The sequence below is a fragment of the Natator depressus genome, chromosome 23 (assembly GCF_965152275.1).
Source record: "Natator depressus isolate rNatDep1 chromosome 23, rNatDep2.hap1, whole genome shotgun sequence".
NCBI classification, from domain to species: Eukaryota; Metazoa; Chordata; order Testudines; family Cheloniidae; genus Natator; species Natator depressus.
Window position 1 is genome coordinate 21,997,533 of NC_134256.1, and position 13,302 is coordinate 22,010,834.

The 13,302-nt window shown below is 64.3% G+C and overlaps 2 protein-coding genes across 4 annotated transcripts; one reads left to right on the top strand and one right to left on the bottom strand.

The window, feature by feature from the left end:
- Window positions 1–1,090: 1,090 nt before the first annotated feature.
- Window positions 1,091–8,167, top strand: LOC141976580 (transforming protein RhoA-like). Of its 3 annotated transcripts, none has more exons than XM_074937611.1 (5): window positions 1,091–1,214; window positions 4,945–5,102; window positions 6,254–6,374; window positions 6,800–6,930; window positions 7,279–8,166. In XM_074937611.1, the coding sequence occupies exons 2-5, from the start codon at window positions 4,947–4,949 to the stop codon at window positions 7,450–7,452; spliced, it is 582 nt and encodes a 193-aa protein (XP_074793712.1). In that variant the 5' UTR covers window positions 1,091–1,214; window positions 4,945–4,946; the 3' UTR covers window positions 7,453–8,166. The 3 variants fall into 3 exon arrangements, with proteins under 3 accessions (XP_074793712.1, XP_074793713.1, XP_074793711.1); XM_074937612.1 differs by having other exon boundaries at window positions 1,154–1,214; window positions 4,940–5,102; XM_074937610.1 differs by lacking the exon at window positions 1,091–1,214 and adding an exon at window positions 1,537–1,632 and having other exon boundaries at window positions 7,279–8,167.
- Window positions 8,168–10,499: 2,332 nt separating this feature from the next.
- Window positions 10,500–12,921, bottom strand: VMA22 (vacuolar ATPase assembly factor VMA22). Its single transcript, XM_074937297.1, has 5 exons — window positions 12,738–12,921; window positions 12,147–12,250; window positions 11,323–11,435; window positions 10,795–10,965; window positions 10,500–10,701 (listed from the first exon to the last, which is right to left on the bottom strand). The coding sequence occupies exons 1-5, from the start codon at window positions 12,846–12,848 to the stop codon at window positions 10,589–10,591; spliced, it is 612 nt and encodes a 203-aa protein (XP_074793398.1). The 5' UTR covers window positions 12,849–12,921; the 3' UTR covers window positions 10,500–10,588.
- Window positions 12,922–13,302: the final 381 nt, after the last annotated feature.

Here is a 13,302-nt window from a genome sequence, read left to right on the forward strand (position 1 = left end):
TGGGGGCCGTGTTCCTGTAGTGAGGGAGGGGTTGGTGGGGAGGGCAGGAGGGGGGGTTCCTGGGGTGGGGGGAGGGGCTCCTGAAGGGGGGGTACTGGGGGCCGTGTTCCTGTAGTGAGGGAGGGGTTGTGGGGGGGCAGGAGGGGGGTTCCTGGGGCGGGGGGAGGGGCCCCTGAAGGGGGGGTGCTGGGGGCCCTGTTCCTGTAGTGGGGGAGGGGTTGTGGGGGGGCAGGAGGGGGGTTCCTGGGGTGGGGGGAGGGGTCACCCAAAGGGGGTGCAAGGGGCGTGGTTACTGGGGGGAGGGGTCTTAGGGGGATTCGCGGGGCGGGCTCCCATTGCCATGGAGCCCGTCGCCGCCGGAGGCAACGTGTTCCACAGCGTTCCATGTGTCCCGACCTGGCGGGAAGCGCGGCCATTGGCCCGCTCCACGTGTCAGTCGCGGGCTTGGGCGGGACTCGGGGGGCGGCGGCCTGTGGTCGGGGTCAAGCGTGGGGGGCGGGCCTGCCATGGCTGGCCGCTGTCTCTATTGGTTGTTTTGTGCTGTCAGTCAAAGTGATTGGCTCTATTTTGAGCGTCGGGAGCCCCTCCCTGCAGCGGGATTGGCGAGGAAAATGCCTCCCGCCCGCCCCTTGGCCGCTGCGCCGTGAGTCTCAGGCCTTGGGGGAACCGCCAACCCTGCCCTCCAACAGCAATTGGATGGCTTGCTGGCCTAATTCTGTCTCATTAGCCTCTTCGCCTGTCAATCTACCTCTAAGGCGGAGGCTTGTGAGGTCATTGCCCCGCCCTCGAATGATGATTGGGTTAACTATAAAATGGCACACTCTTATTGGTCCTCTTCGCCGTTTGTCAGAGTGTGGGCGGGGCAAACTTTCTTTGGTCCCTTCGTGTGGTGCGATTGGGAGGCCGTAGTTGTCAATCAAAAAGGCGGGGCTGAAAGCCACCTCCAGCCCCGCCCTCCGCGGGGATTGGCTGGATCTTGGGTGCTCTCCCTTTCCATTGGTTGGGCTCGCTTGTCCATCATGCAACGGGCGGGGCTTCGAGGCGTGGCAGCCCTGCCCACCGCCGGGGATTGGCGGTGGCGGGTACTTAAGGCCTCTGCTATTGGTCGGTGTGGGCTGTCCATCGCGCTGGGTGGGCGGGACTATCGTGAGGTGGTGGTTGGAGCGTCCGGGCGGCGGCTCAGCCGGCAGTGGAGGTGGCCGAGAGAGCCCGCAGTGAGTAGGGCCGGTGCGGGTCGGGTTGCGCGGGAACCGCGGCGCTCCGTGGCCGGCTCGGCGCGGCGCTGGGGAGCGGGGCGACGGTTGAGGAGGGTGGGGGTCGTTCTGCGCATGCGCCGCTCGCGGGCGGCTTGGGGGGTTGGTTTGTCTGTGTGGGGGGGGGGAGGGTCACGCGCCCCGGGGCCGCTTGGCTTGCGGGAGGAAGCAGTAGCTGATTGGTTGGGAGCCGTGGGAGGGGGCGTGGCCCTGGAGGGGTCGGCGCGCGGCGCCGGGCACGGGGGGAAATAGAACCCTGGGTGCGGTCTGGAAGTTTCTCTGCGCATGCGCGGCCGACTGGGTGGTGGGGAGAGGGAGCGCGAGCCACCTCCCTTCCGGGCCGGGGGGGCGGGTCCATGTGGCAGAGGCTGCGGCGGGGGTGAGCTCGGCGTGGGGGAGGGGCTGCTGCGCTCCGGGGCGGGCGCTGGGCCGGGGGGGATGTTTATTTGGGAGGGAGCCTGTGGATGAGTTGCTGGCGGTGGCGGGGGGGGGCTCGGGCGGCGCCGGGGGGGTCTATATGGGGGGGCGCGGGCGCCGGACCGGGGGGGTAGGGAGGATGTTTGGCCCTGTACTAGTGAGGCTAAGGGGGCCGGGGGGGGTGTCTATATGGGGGAGGGGCGCGCCGGGGCCGGGCCGGGGGCAGAGGTGGGGAGGGAGGATGTTTGGCCCTGTACTAGTGAGGCTAAGGGGGCCGGGGGTGTGTGTGCGGGGGGTGGGTGTTTGCTTTGTGGGGGGCAGGGGAGCAGGCCTGTTTCCCCTGGGTCTCCAGTCCACGGTGTGGGGAGACTCTTGGCTGGCCTGGTGGCTGGGGCACCCCAGTTCCGGAGTCTAGGGCACAGGTGGGGGGCAGGTGCTGGCCTCTGGGTTCTGGGGAGGATCCCAGTCATGTGATCGTCCTCTCTGGTGCCTGGGGTGGGGCAGCCGTGGACACCCTGTATCCAGACCCCCACCTACAGCTGCTGTTTGCGCAGCTCACTAGCAGGCCCCTCTAGGCAGCTGGCCTGAGGGAAGGCTTCCATGGGGTAGGCAGGCCCATCCTTGGTGAATCTGAGGGGAGGTCCTGACTTCATCTGGCTGTCCGTTCACACCTAGGCTCTCTCCTTTAGCCCCTGCAGCCTCGCCCTCCTGGCCCTTCACTTCCTGGTGTGCACAAAGAGACAGCTCCTGTGCCAAGGAGAGAGGTGGGAGGTGCTCCCTGGTGACCTGGGAGAGCCCCCTTCTGGTTATACACCTGTTCTTGTAGCCCTTTGCTGATTGCCACTCCAGGCTGGATGCCGAACCCCCATGGCTGACCCATGAGTTACCAAACCTCTGGACCATTGGCCTTGAGAAACTTGAGTGTTCTGTCAGCCTTTTGTGCGGAGCCAGCCTGTGCTCAGCTCTGGTCTCTGGGCTGGCTCAGATCTGCTGACACACACAACCCCCCCCACCAGGTTTACTGCTCTCCTGGCAGGAGCAAACTCTGCAGGTGTTGTCTACTGTTTGGCTGCTCTAGCCAGGTTTGGGGGTGAATTGGCCTCTGAGATTACCTGTGCTTGGTGGTCTTGCATTTGTGCCCTGGACTCTGGTGTACTGCTGGGTGATCCGAGACTAGGAGTAGATAGGGGTTGGGGTAGGAGCCTAGGACCTGTGTTCTAATCCCAGCTCTGTTGCTAACTCCTTTGTGCCCTTCTGTGCCTCAGTTTCCATCCCTGTACAGTGAGATGAGTTTGCTCAGATATGGTGAGGATTTAAACCCTGTTAGTCTTGATGCTTCCAGCTCCTTCTGCCCTGTAAAAATTGCCCTGTCTCCTCCCCACTGAGGCCTAGAAACCTGAATCTCTTTAGTTTGGGATTTACCAGCTGCTGACAGGATTTGCTCCCTGCTAGCTCAGTTTAATGCACGTAGCAAGGGTCCCCTGGCAGCCCATGGTGGTGCTCCTGTTCAGACCTTCCCCTGTGGCAGAGGGTTTACGTTTTGCCCTTTGAATGTAGGCAACAGGTTTGAAGCGGACAGAAGGAAGCACCTCACCCAGCACAGTCACCCTGGGTGGGGGACTTGCTGCCAGGGGATGTTGTGAACACTGGGTTCAAAAAAGAACAAGAGAAGTTCCTGGAGGGTAGGAGTCAGGGACGCAGCCCCATGCTCCGGGTGTCCCTAATTCTCTGACTGCCAGACGCTGGGGCTGGCTACTGGGATGGGTCACTCGATAACTGCCCTGTTCTGTTCATTCCCTCTGAAGCTCTGGCACTGTCAGAGACAGGACACTGGGTTCGCTGGACCGTTGGTATAGTATGGCTGTTCTCATGTTCCTGCTTCCTGATCACTTAAGTCCTGTAAGCCTCCCCCCCCCCCTCGGAGCAGTCAGTGTCAGTGGGGCAGGTTGGTTAATTCCATGGCTGCTGGAAACTGCTGGTCTAACTTTTTCCAAGTGCGGGTGGGTGATCCTGGGAATGCCGTTCACGTGCCACATGTGGGTGTAACTTGCCTGCCTCTGAAACTTCCTGTTGCAGCCCAGTGGCCAAAGTGGTGAATCACCCGGCTGCTGGGCCCCTCCCCTCTTAAAAACACAAAGCCAGGGTTTGGCGTGGGACAGCCTGGCCTTAGAAAGCCAGCCACCCCTCTGAGCAAAGCCGCTAGGACCTCGGCCCCAGCAAAGCTGGCTTGGACCTCAATCCCTACCGCCAGGACTCTGCAAGTGGAGAGTGGAATATAGCTTCACTGGAGTGCTGGGTCCCATCTGTGGTGGCAGTCTGACTGCTTCGGGGAGGTTTAACCCCAGCCTCTCCAGGGTGAGCGGGACAGGAATCAGCAAGTTGCTGGCGGAACAGTGTCATTAAATAGTCACAGCAGTACCTAGCGCTGTTCAGCAGCAGATCTCAAAGGGCTTTGCCAGGGAGTCTCCCATATCTATAGATGGGGAAATTGAGGTACAGAGTCAGTGACTTGCATGTGGTCACCCTGTGGCAGGCAGGAATAGACCCCGGGTCTCTGGAGTTCTATCCCCGACCTCCCCTTCTGTGTCTCACGGCTGCACTGCACAGGCCCCAGCAGGTCAGGGTGGGAGGGGGGCATTGTTCTGCCACAGGCCCCAGCCCAGAGAGCTGACATCTTAATTAAAGGGTAGGAGAGTAACTGGAGAAACTGAGGCACCAGGGCAAGGCTCCTCAGCTCCCTAAAATGGGGCTAGGTGCCAGCTTCCTTTGGGTTCTGGTGGCTGGCTCGGGGGTCACACGGAGCATGGCAGAGGCAGGGGTTGAACCCAGACCTCTGGGCAGCCTGAGGCTGGGAATTCATACAGGCCAGCTTTGCTCTATGAGCTAGGGGAGCAGGCCTTGCTTTTTCAGTCATCCCTGCGGAGCCTGGCGTCTAGTCTGGCTCATGCCCTGGGTTTCCAGGGAGGGGAAGGGCAGAGGCTTGACTGAAGCTGGAAAGTCTAGGGTATGAGTGGGGGGCTCTGGGCTTGTCTACATCGCTCAGTTCCCTTCCCCGATCACTTCCTCTAGCATTTCCCCTCGGCTAGCTTACATGCCCCATAGAGCACCCCACATGGCACCGGCTTCCTTGTTCTGGCTGTCAGAGCCTGGGGGGACATCCAGGCCTTGTGCCTGCCTAGCAGATTCCCCTCCATGGAGTCTGCCTCCAGCAGGCTGGGGTCTAGCTTGCTGCAGTAGCGCCCCTGTAACGAGAGTCCCCTCTCCCCCGGGCCAGAGATGGCTGCCATACGGAAGAAACTGGTTATCGTGGGAGATGGCGCCTGTGGCAAGACCTGCCTCCTCATTGTCTTCAGCAAGGATCAGTTCCCAGAGGTCTACGTCCCCACCGTCTTCGAGAACTACGTGGCCGACATTGAGGTGGACAGCAAACAGGTACCATGCCACCACACTGGCTGGGGTGGGCTGTTACCCTTGCCTCCCTCCACAGGGAGGAGAGCTTGGGGTCTGTCCTGAGGAGGGTGGGAGGGGAGACTGGCTTTGGACCAGCCGCGGATGAGGAGGCAGTGGCACCCTGCACCCTCCGGAGTTAACAGGAAGTGGCTGTGCTGGGGGAGAACTGTCTAGCTTTGATGTGCCCGCCTGCAAGCGCTGCACTGCAGTTAACTTCCCCAGGGTTGTTAACTCTGAATATCCACCGCCCCTTCCCTGTGCTGCTCACTGACACCGATGGGCCAGGGGATGAACCGCAGCAGGGAGTGTCTTCCCTCTGGGTGGGTCTGAACAAACTGACAATGCTGAGGTGGTGCACAGGGGCCTTAGTCTCTGGGCAGGCCACTCGTTGCCGTCCCTGGGAGCTTCGCTGCGGGTAGGGAGACACTATCTTTACCATGCCCCCAGCTGTTACTGGAGCCTGGCCGTCTGCCCAGCAGCCCAGCTCAGGGCTGGGAGAGATGCGGTGCTTATGAAGCAGTGGGGGAGGCAGGCTGTGGACACACACAGTAGTTAGAGTAGAGAAGTGGCCTTTGAAATCCATGTGTATCTCAATGGGCAGGCTAGTGATTGGTCCCCAAAGAACCTGGACTACAGAGGCCTTGAGGGTGCGTGGAGTGTCTGACCTGGGGGGAGGCCCAGGGAGAGTACTCTGCCCCTGGTGGGGCCCCAGGTGGGAGATGCCAAAGCAGCCCTGCATCTGAGCTGTGGGAAAATCTGGTCTCTCTGGCTCACTTCTGTTCTGAACAAACAGTACTTTGCTGGAGGGAGCTAGCTGGGGCCCGGTAGCGTTCTCACTGCCCTGAGAGAACAGGCTGGCAGGTGCTGAACTGATGACTGTGGATTGCCGGCATCTACAGCCCAGGCCCTGTCTGGAGCTCCTGGCCTGCATGGTGATGGCTGGAGGCCTGAGACAAAGCTGGGTGCCTGGGAGTGGTGAGAGGAACAGTCAGCTCAGGAACCCTGACAGGGTCTGGCCACCCCAAGCCAGTGACTTTCTAGTGGGAACTGGAACCCGGGATGGCCTGTGTCCATCTGCCCCAGCAGCAGCGCCTGGGAGGGCAGCTACCCATTGCCACCCTTGTCTCATGCAGGTGGAGCTTGCGCTGTGGGACACAGCTGGCCAGGAGGACTACGACCGCCTGAGACCCCTGTCCTACCCTGACACGGACGTCATCCTCATGTGCTTCTCCATCGACAGCCCTGACAGCTTGGGTCAGTGCTGGGCGGCCGGGTGCCCCCTGGGCCAGAGGGCGCTGGGGAGATCCAGCCAGGTCCCCTGTGGCCGCAGCCAGAGCCAGGATCTCAATACTGGGAGGAGGGTGCCCAGGTGAACTGTGGCTCAGGCCCCTGTAGTGGCCAGGTCACACAGCAGCTTGAGTTTGCTACAGGCCCTGAGCTGGCATGTCTGGCCAAGAGGCTCATGATACTGGATCCTGCTCTAACCACTAGCCCCCACTCCCTTCCCAGTGCATGGGACAGAATCAGGAGTCCTGGCTCTCGCCCACCCGCTCTAACCCACTAGCCCCCACTCCCTTCCCAGTGCCAGGGTAGAGCCCAGGGGTCCATGTTGCCAGCACAGGCCTGGGGGAGCTGGGCACGATCTGGGTGCCCTGATGCTGATCCTTCCCCCTGTGCAGAAAACATCCCGGAGAAGTGGACCCCAGAGGTGAAGCATTTCTGTCCCAATGTGCCCATCATCCTGGTGGGCAACAAGAAGGACCTGCGCAATGACGAGCACACACGCCGGGAGCTGGCCAAGATGAAGCAGGTAAGCCCCTGTCCTGAAGGAGAGTGCCTCCCTGCTCTCTGTCCTAGGGACCCTGGGGCTCCCCCCTGGGGGAGAGTGCCCCCTGCTGTCTGTCCTGGGCACCCTGAGGTTGCCCCCACCCTGAAGGAAAGTGCCTCCTTCTGAGATTGATCACTCCTCCCTGATTAACCCTTCAGATCCCAGGACAGTGCTGCTGCTTGGGCTGGCTGTACTGGGCTCTCAGCCCTGATCTTACCTGCCAGACCCCACTCCAGCAGGGGATGGAACCCAGGAGTCCTGGCTCCCAGACCCCACTGCCCCCAGGATTGGGGAGACCCTTGGCGCTGACCACTTTTGCTGCCCCTGCAGGAGCCAGTGAAGCCGGAGGAAGGCCGGGACATGGCCAACCGGATCAGCGCCTTCGGGTACCTCGAGTGCTCGGCCAAGACAAAGGACGGGGTGCGCGAGGTCTTTGAGATGGCTACACGGGCTGCCCTGCAGGCCAAGCGCGGGCGCAAGAAGACCTCCTGCCAGCTGCTGTAACTCCCCCTGCTCCCACCAGGCCCTCCCTCTGACCCCTCCCACTTGGGGGGCAGGGGCTCAGGGCCCCTCATCACAGGCCCATGGCTCCTCGGGCAGAGCTGCCCATCTCCTCTGGCTGCTGGAGCCTCCCACAGCTGTTTGGGGGGGTTCGTGGCACAGTCCCCTCAATCCCACCCCTGGGGGGGCCCCCAGCTTCTCTCCTGGAATGGTTTGGGAGGGGGGGCTGCCCCATGGCAGCTCCACTGCCTCCTGGCAGCTCTGCCCCAGCCCTTCCAGTCCCCCACTCAATTGGAGCCTGAAATCACAGGGCTGCCCTGCCCCTTGTGACCCACAGCTCCCTGCTGGGGGGCTCAGTGCTGCAGGTGTCAGCCGTCTACTGTGCCTCCCATTGGCCATGGGAGGGCTGGATCACAGCATGGTGCCCCTTGCTGGGCTCTGCCCCCAGGGTGGGGGAGTGGGCGCTGCCCCCTGCTGTACAGATTTCTTCCTCCTATTTATCTCTTGCCAAGCGGGGGGCCCCCCCCCAGAGAACTCTATATTTTTATGCAGAGGCGCTGCGGGCCGCTTTGCCCGTGGAGGGCACCTGGCTCCCCCCACCCCCGTTGGGTCCTGGGCCCTCCGCACTAGCAAGTGCCACAGGTGGGGCGCTGCAGGCGCCCATCCGCTCTGTACTCCCGGGGACGGTGGTTGTTATTTTCAACTGTACTTGAAAGACAGACAGCTCTGTAATAAATTTGTAGCAATGTTTAGTATGGGGGGCTCTGCCTGTTTGTGGGTGGGGGGTTCCCCTCACCTCATAGCTCTGTGCCAGCCCTGGGCTCCCCCCTCTCCTCCCTCAACCACCTATGCCCCCTTGTGACCCCAGCAGAGCATGCCAGCCTGAATCAGTTCTATCCCCTGCCATCAGCTGGAGGGGGCAACTCTCAAGTCACCTCAACTGTCCCCCAGTTCCCTGGGGCTCTGCGGCCCTGCCCTAGGCTGCCACCTGTCCCCCTCTTGCTGCTCCTTGGCCCAAGGGAGCAGGCTGCTGCCTACGGCGGGAAAGGGATGCTGGGGGAGCAGGGGAGGGGGTGCAAGCCTGTCATGCAGTGGGGAGGGGGGCTGTGGATTCCTGCTCCTGGGCCAGGCTCTGCAGGGCGTGTGCTGAGTAACGCAGCCACTTCTGGCCCAGGGCAGGGGGGACACAGCACCCTGTAACACAGCTTGGCTGGGGCTCAGCTGGTGCTGAAATGCACCCAGCTCTGGGGGGGGGGGAGCCTGGGCCACAGCTGCACACAACTGCAGGGGCAGGGCTCATGTGAGCAGTACCTGCCTGTCCCTGTCAGGCTGCAAGGGCTGGGCCCCTTACTGATGAGCAATTAACACTGGGGTGGGGCCTCTGTGTCACTCTCACCCACCCCACCCCTGCCAGGGGCAGGCCTGGAGCATGGGGGGGGGGATGGTGGTGGTATGTGAGGGCTCTGTGTGGGGTTGGTGCAGATGTGTCACTCTCACCCACCCTCCCCTCCCGGGGCAGGCCTGGAGCATGGGGGGGGGGGGGGTGTGTGGCATGTGAGGGCTCTGTGTGGGGTTGGTGCAGATGTGTCACTCTCACCCACTCCACCCCCCCCATCCCTGCCAGGGACAGGCCTGGAGCACGGGGGGGGGCTGTGAAGTTGTGACCTACACCCCAGGGCTCACCCCCAGCTTCTGCTTTGAAAACAAGTGAGGAAAAAGCTGTGGGGGCTGCCTGAGGGGGCTTTGCCCTCTGCACCCCCAGACAGGGCTGCGATCCCCAGAGATTCCCCCAGGCTTGCCCCCTTGCAGCAGGGGTGGGGGTGACTCCCTCCAACTCTGGAACACTGTCCCAGGGAGCAAATCCTGGAGGGAGGGTGGTCCCTGGGGGTGTGGTGAGGGGCTACCTCCCCTCCCCCCAAGGTGCTAAATGGGGGGGTTATGCCAATCACCACCCTCCTGCAGCCAGCCTGACCCCCAATCTCTGGGCATGGGGGGAAGGGGCAGACAGCCCCCGGGAGTCCTCTGCTTCCTCTGACGCAGCAGCCTAGCCCTCAAATGTCCACTCACCTCCCAGAGCAGGGGAGAGAACCCAGGAGTCCTGGCTCCCAGCCCCCCATCCTCCTCCTCCCTAGAGTGGGGGAGGAGAACCCAGGAGTCCTAGTGCCCAGATTCCAGGAGGAGTGGGGAATAAGGGGTCTCTAGAGCTGCACTCAGAGGGGCAAGAATGAAGCATCCCCCAGCCCCTGCTCCATGAGGTACCAGGAGAACCCAGCCCCCGGACTCTGGCCAGCTCTGCAAGAGGCCGGTGCTGCCGGTGCCTCACCAAGAAAATAAGTGGCTGCTTCCCACACCGGGAGTCGAACCCGGGCCGCCTGGGTGAAAGCCTGGAATCCTGACGGCTAGACCATGGGGGACAGGCTGGTTGCTGCTCCTGCCTGGCTGGCCCTGGGGCCGCCCAGCACCTCCCGCTGGGCAAGGAGGGCACTGCACCATGAACCCCTCACACACTGCCACGAGCCCCTCCCCTCTTAGCAGGGACCCCATGGGCTCCCAGGCAGCTAATCCAGAGTCACGCCGGAGCAAGCCCTGACCCCCTTGGAGAGACAGGGCAAGTCTGCTTGGAACAGCCAAGATCACAAACCAGCCAGAACCAAGGAGTCCCGGCTCCTGCCCCCAGCTCTCACCCCCAGGCCCCACTGCCCTCCCAGAGCCAGGGAGAGAACCCAGGAGTCCTGGCTCCCAGCCCCCCTGCTCTAAACCCTAGACACCGCCCAGAGCCTGTCCTGTCCTTTCTCCCAGCCAGCTCAGGGTGGCCCTGTCCCCGCTGGGCCCCACGCAGGCTGGGGGGCAGGGAAGAGGCAGAGTTTCTCTTTAACATTTCCAAGGCAGTTGGCATCTCCCAGTGCTGCCCCGAGCCCCCCAGACTCACCCCCCAGGCAGAGCACTCCCTGCAGCAGGGGCTCACGCGGACCTCGCAGGGAGTCTCGGGAACACAGAGCAGGGCTCAGACCCTCCGGCAGGGACGGACAGACGGACACACCAGAGCAGCGATCCCAGTTTATTGACATGGGTGTCGGAGGTCACAATACGCCCAGCCCAGCGTGTGGGGTGCGAAAGCCCCAGGGGGGTGTCAGCTGCACTACCCCTCTGTGGCCAGCAGCTGGCGCTTCCTCTCCAGCAGCGCCCGATACTGCGCCCAGGTGGCCTGGAGGTCGCTCTGCAGGCTGGCGATCTCCCCGGCCAGGAGAATCCCTGCAGAGAGACGGGGGTCAGGAGAGAGGGGCCGGCTGGCTCGGGGGGGGGGGGAATGGGGCCTGTCCCCTCTAGGGGGCGCCCTGGACTCACCCTCTTTGAAGCTGCTCTGAGCCTGCCGGAGGCTCTGGGGCACCAGGATCCCGAACCAGGTCAGTGGGTCCTGGGATGAGGCCCCCTTCGGGGAATCAGGGGGTTCGGGGGCAGCCTCCAGGGGGGACCCAGGATCCTCTGTTTTCCCTGGGCCCTTTCGCTGCCGCAAGACTAGAGAGACGTTCAACAAAAGGGGTCTCAAAACTCACCCCCACAGCTCTGCTGGTGCCCCTCACTCCCGACCCGCAGACCCTGCTAGCCCAGCCCTGACCGACCCCCCCAGCTCTGCCGGTGCCCCTCACTGTGACCCCCCCAGCTCTGCCGGTGCCCCTCACTCCTGACCCACAACCCCCTGCTAGCCCAGCCCTGACCCCCACCCCAGCTCTGCCGGTGCCACTCACTCCTGACCCACAACCCCCTGCTAGCCCAGCCCTGACCCCCCCCAGCTCTGCTCACTCACTCCCGACCCGCAGCCCCCTGGCAACCCGGCCCTGGGCTCTCGGTGCAGTTCTTTGTCCATTAGTTCACCTTGGTCTTGGGGCCCGATTTCCTCCACGGCCGGTGACCCCTCAGCAGCCTCTGCGGACGGGTCCCATTCTCCCGGGATGACCTGGAAGGCGACCTGCCCGCTCTCCCCCTCGCTGGAAGGGGGAACCACACCACTGACCCCCTCTCTCGGTCTGGGGAGCGCCCCCTGCAGGTCGTTCACAGCCCGGCCCAGACAGGGAACCCCCACCCGAGCCAGGGCGGGTAAATCCCGGTTTATTGTTTTAAGACCAGGTCAGACAAACCCCTGTCAGGGCTGGTCTGGGGTGACTCAGTCCTGCCTCCGCGCGGGGGGCTGGACCTGGCGACCTCCTGGGGTCCCTTCCAGCCCCACGTTTCCAGGAGTCTCTGGTTCCGTGAATTACAGATCGTGGGGGGTGTTTCACCATTTCCGTGCCCAGCATGAAACCAAGTCTGCTGGTGCCCCTCACTCCCGACCCGCAGCCCCCTGCTAGCCCAGCCCTGGGCCCCCCGCAGCCCTGCCGGTGCCCCTCACTCCCGATCCGCAGCCCCCGGCTAGCCCAGGCCTGGGCCCCCCGCAGCCCTGCCGGTGCCCCTCACTCCCGACCCGCAGCCCCCGGCTATCCCAGGCCTGGGCCCCCCGTAGCCCTGCCGGTGCCCCTCACTCCCGACCCGCAGCCCCCTGCTAGCCCAGCCCTGGGCCCCTCACTCCCGACCCGCAGCCCCTGGCTAGCCCAGCCCTGGGCCCCCCGCAGCCCTGCCGGTGCCCCTCACTCCCGACCCGCAGCCCCCTGCTAGCCCAGGCCTGGGCCCCTCACTCCCGACCCGCAGCCCCCTGCTCTCACCTGGCGCGCACCCGGACCAGCGGCTCCATGCAGGCCCCGTACTGCAGGGCAGAGACCGACTTGCAGCCCATGGCGAAGCGGGACCTAGAGAGCGAGAACCAGCCCTGCATGGGGGGACACAAGGAGGGGGTGTCAGGGACTGCTGGGGGGGGGACACGCCCCTCAGGGGCTGCGCTGCCCCTACGAGACCCCCCCACCCCCAGGCTGACGGGGCTGCAGCTTGCCAGGCCAGTGGGTGCAGGAGGGGGCGGGTGAGGCACTGTGGGCGGTGAGAAGGCAGTGTGGGAAGGGGGGCCCCAGGGGCAGTAGGGGGGGCCCTGAGGGGTAAGAAGGGGAGCTCTGGGGGTGGGAAGAGGGGCCCCAGGGGCAGTAGGGGGGGCCCTGAGGGGTAAGAAGGGGAGCCCTGGGGGTGGGAAGGGGGGCTCCAGGGGCAGTAGGGGGGGGTCCTGAGGGGTAGAAGGGGAGCCCTGGGGGTGGGAAGGGGGGCCCCAGGGGCAGCAGGGGGCCCTGAGGGGTAAGAAGGGGAGCCCTGGGGGTGGGAAGGGGGGCCCCAGGGGCAGCAGGGGGCCCATGCAATCCCCCCCGCCGCACCTGCTCCACGCGGCTGTTGAATTCGTCCCTCTTGCCCTGCAGCGCCTCCAGCGCCCCCAGCAGGTGGAGCAGCCGCTCGTCCAGCTCCCGGCTCAGCGCCAGCTCGGCCATGGGCCCGGGGCAGAACCGGGGCCTCGGGCCGGGGATCCGCCCGCTGGCCCCCCTCGGTCCCCCCCAGGGCACTGCCCTGCGGCCCCCCCAATACCTGCCCCCCCGCCGGTCCCCCTCAATACCCGTCCCGAGCCACCGACCCCCCCGCCTGTCCCGCCCCCTCCAGCACCTGCCCCGGACCGAGCAATCCCGGCTGCTCCCCACACCCTCCCCTTCGCACGGGCACATGACCTTCGAAACCGGCCAATCCCGGCTTCCCAGTGGGGCGGAGCCGCTCCAGCGTTTTCCAATCAGAGCTAAGGACTTGGACGAGACGCTCCAATCACCCTCCTGGTGAGGCGGGAAGAAGCCGCTAATTGGACAGAGCTTTTTCTCCAGGCGAAGACGAAGCGGCGGCCATCTTAGTTGAGGGCAAGTGCGGCGCCGTCCCGTCTCGCCGCCATGTTTGTAAAGG

Excerpts from the sequence above, each read along its gene's own strand:
- VMA22 (XM_074937297.1), bottom strand. The coding sequence starts at position 12,848 with ATGGCCGAGCTGGCGCTGAGCCGGGAGCTGGACGAGCGGCTGCTCCAC. Across the intron at positions 11,436-12,146 it reads CTGGTCCGGGTGCGCGCCAG|CGAGGGGGAGAGCGGGCAGG; the intron begins GTGAGAGCAGGG and ends TCCCCCTTCCAG. Across the intron at positions 10,966-11,322 it reads AATCGGGCCCCAAGACCAAG|TCTTGCGGCAGCGAAAGGGC; the intron begins GTGAACTAATGG and ends ACGTCTCTCTAG.
- LOC141976580 (XM_074937610.1), top strand. The coding sequence starts at position 1,539 with ATGCGCGGCCGACTGGGTGGTGGGGAGAGGGAGCGCGAGCCACCTCCC. Across the intron at positions 6,375-6,799 it reads CGACAGCCCTGACAGCTTGG|AAAACATCCCGGAGAAGTGG; the intron begins GTCAGTGCTGGG and ends CCCCCTGTGCAG. Across the intron at positions 6,931-7,278 it reads AGCTGGCCAAGATGAAGCAG|GAGCCAGTGAAGCCGGAGGA; the intron begins GTAAGCCCCTGT and ends CTGCCCCTGCAG.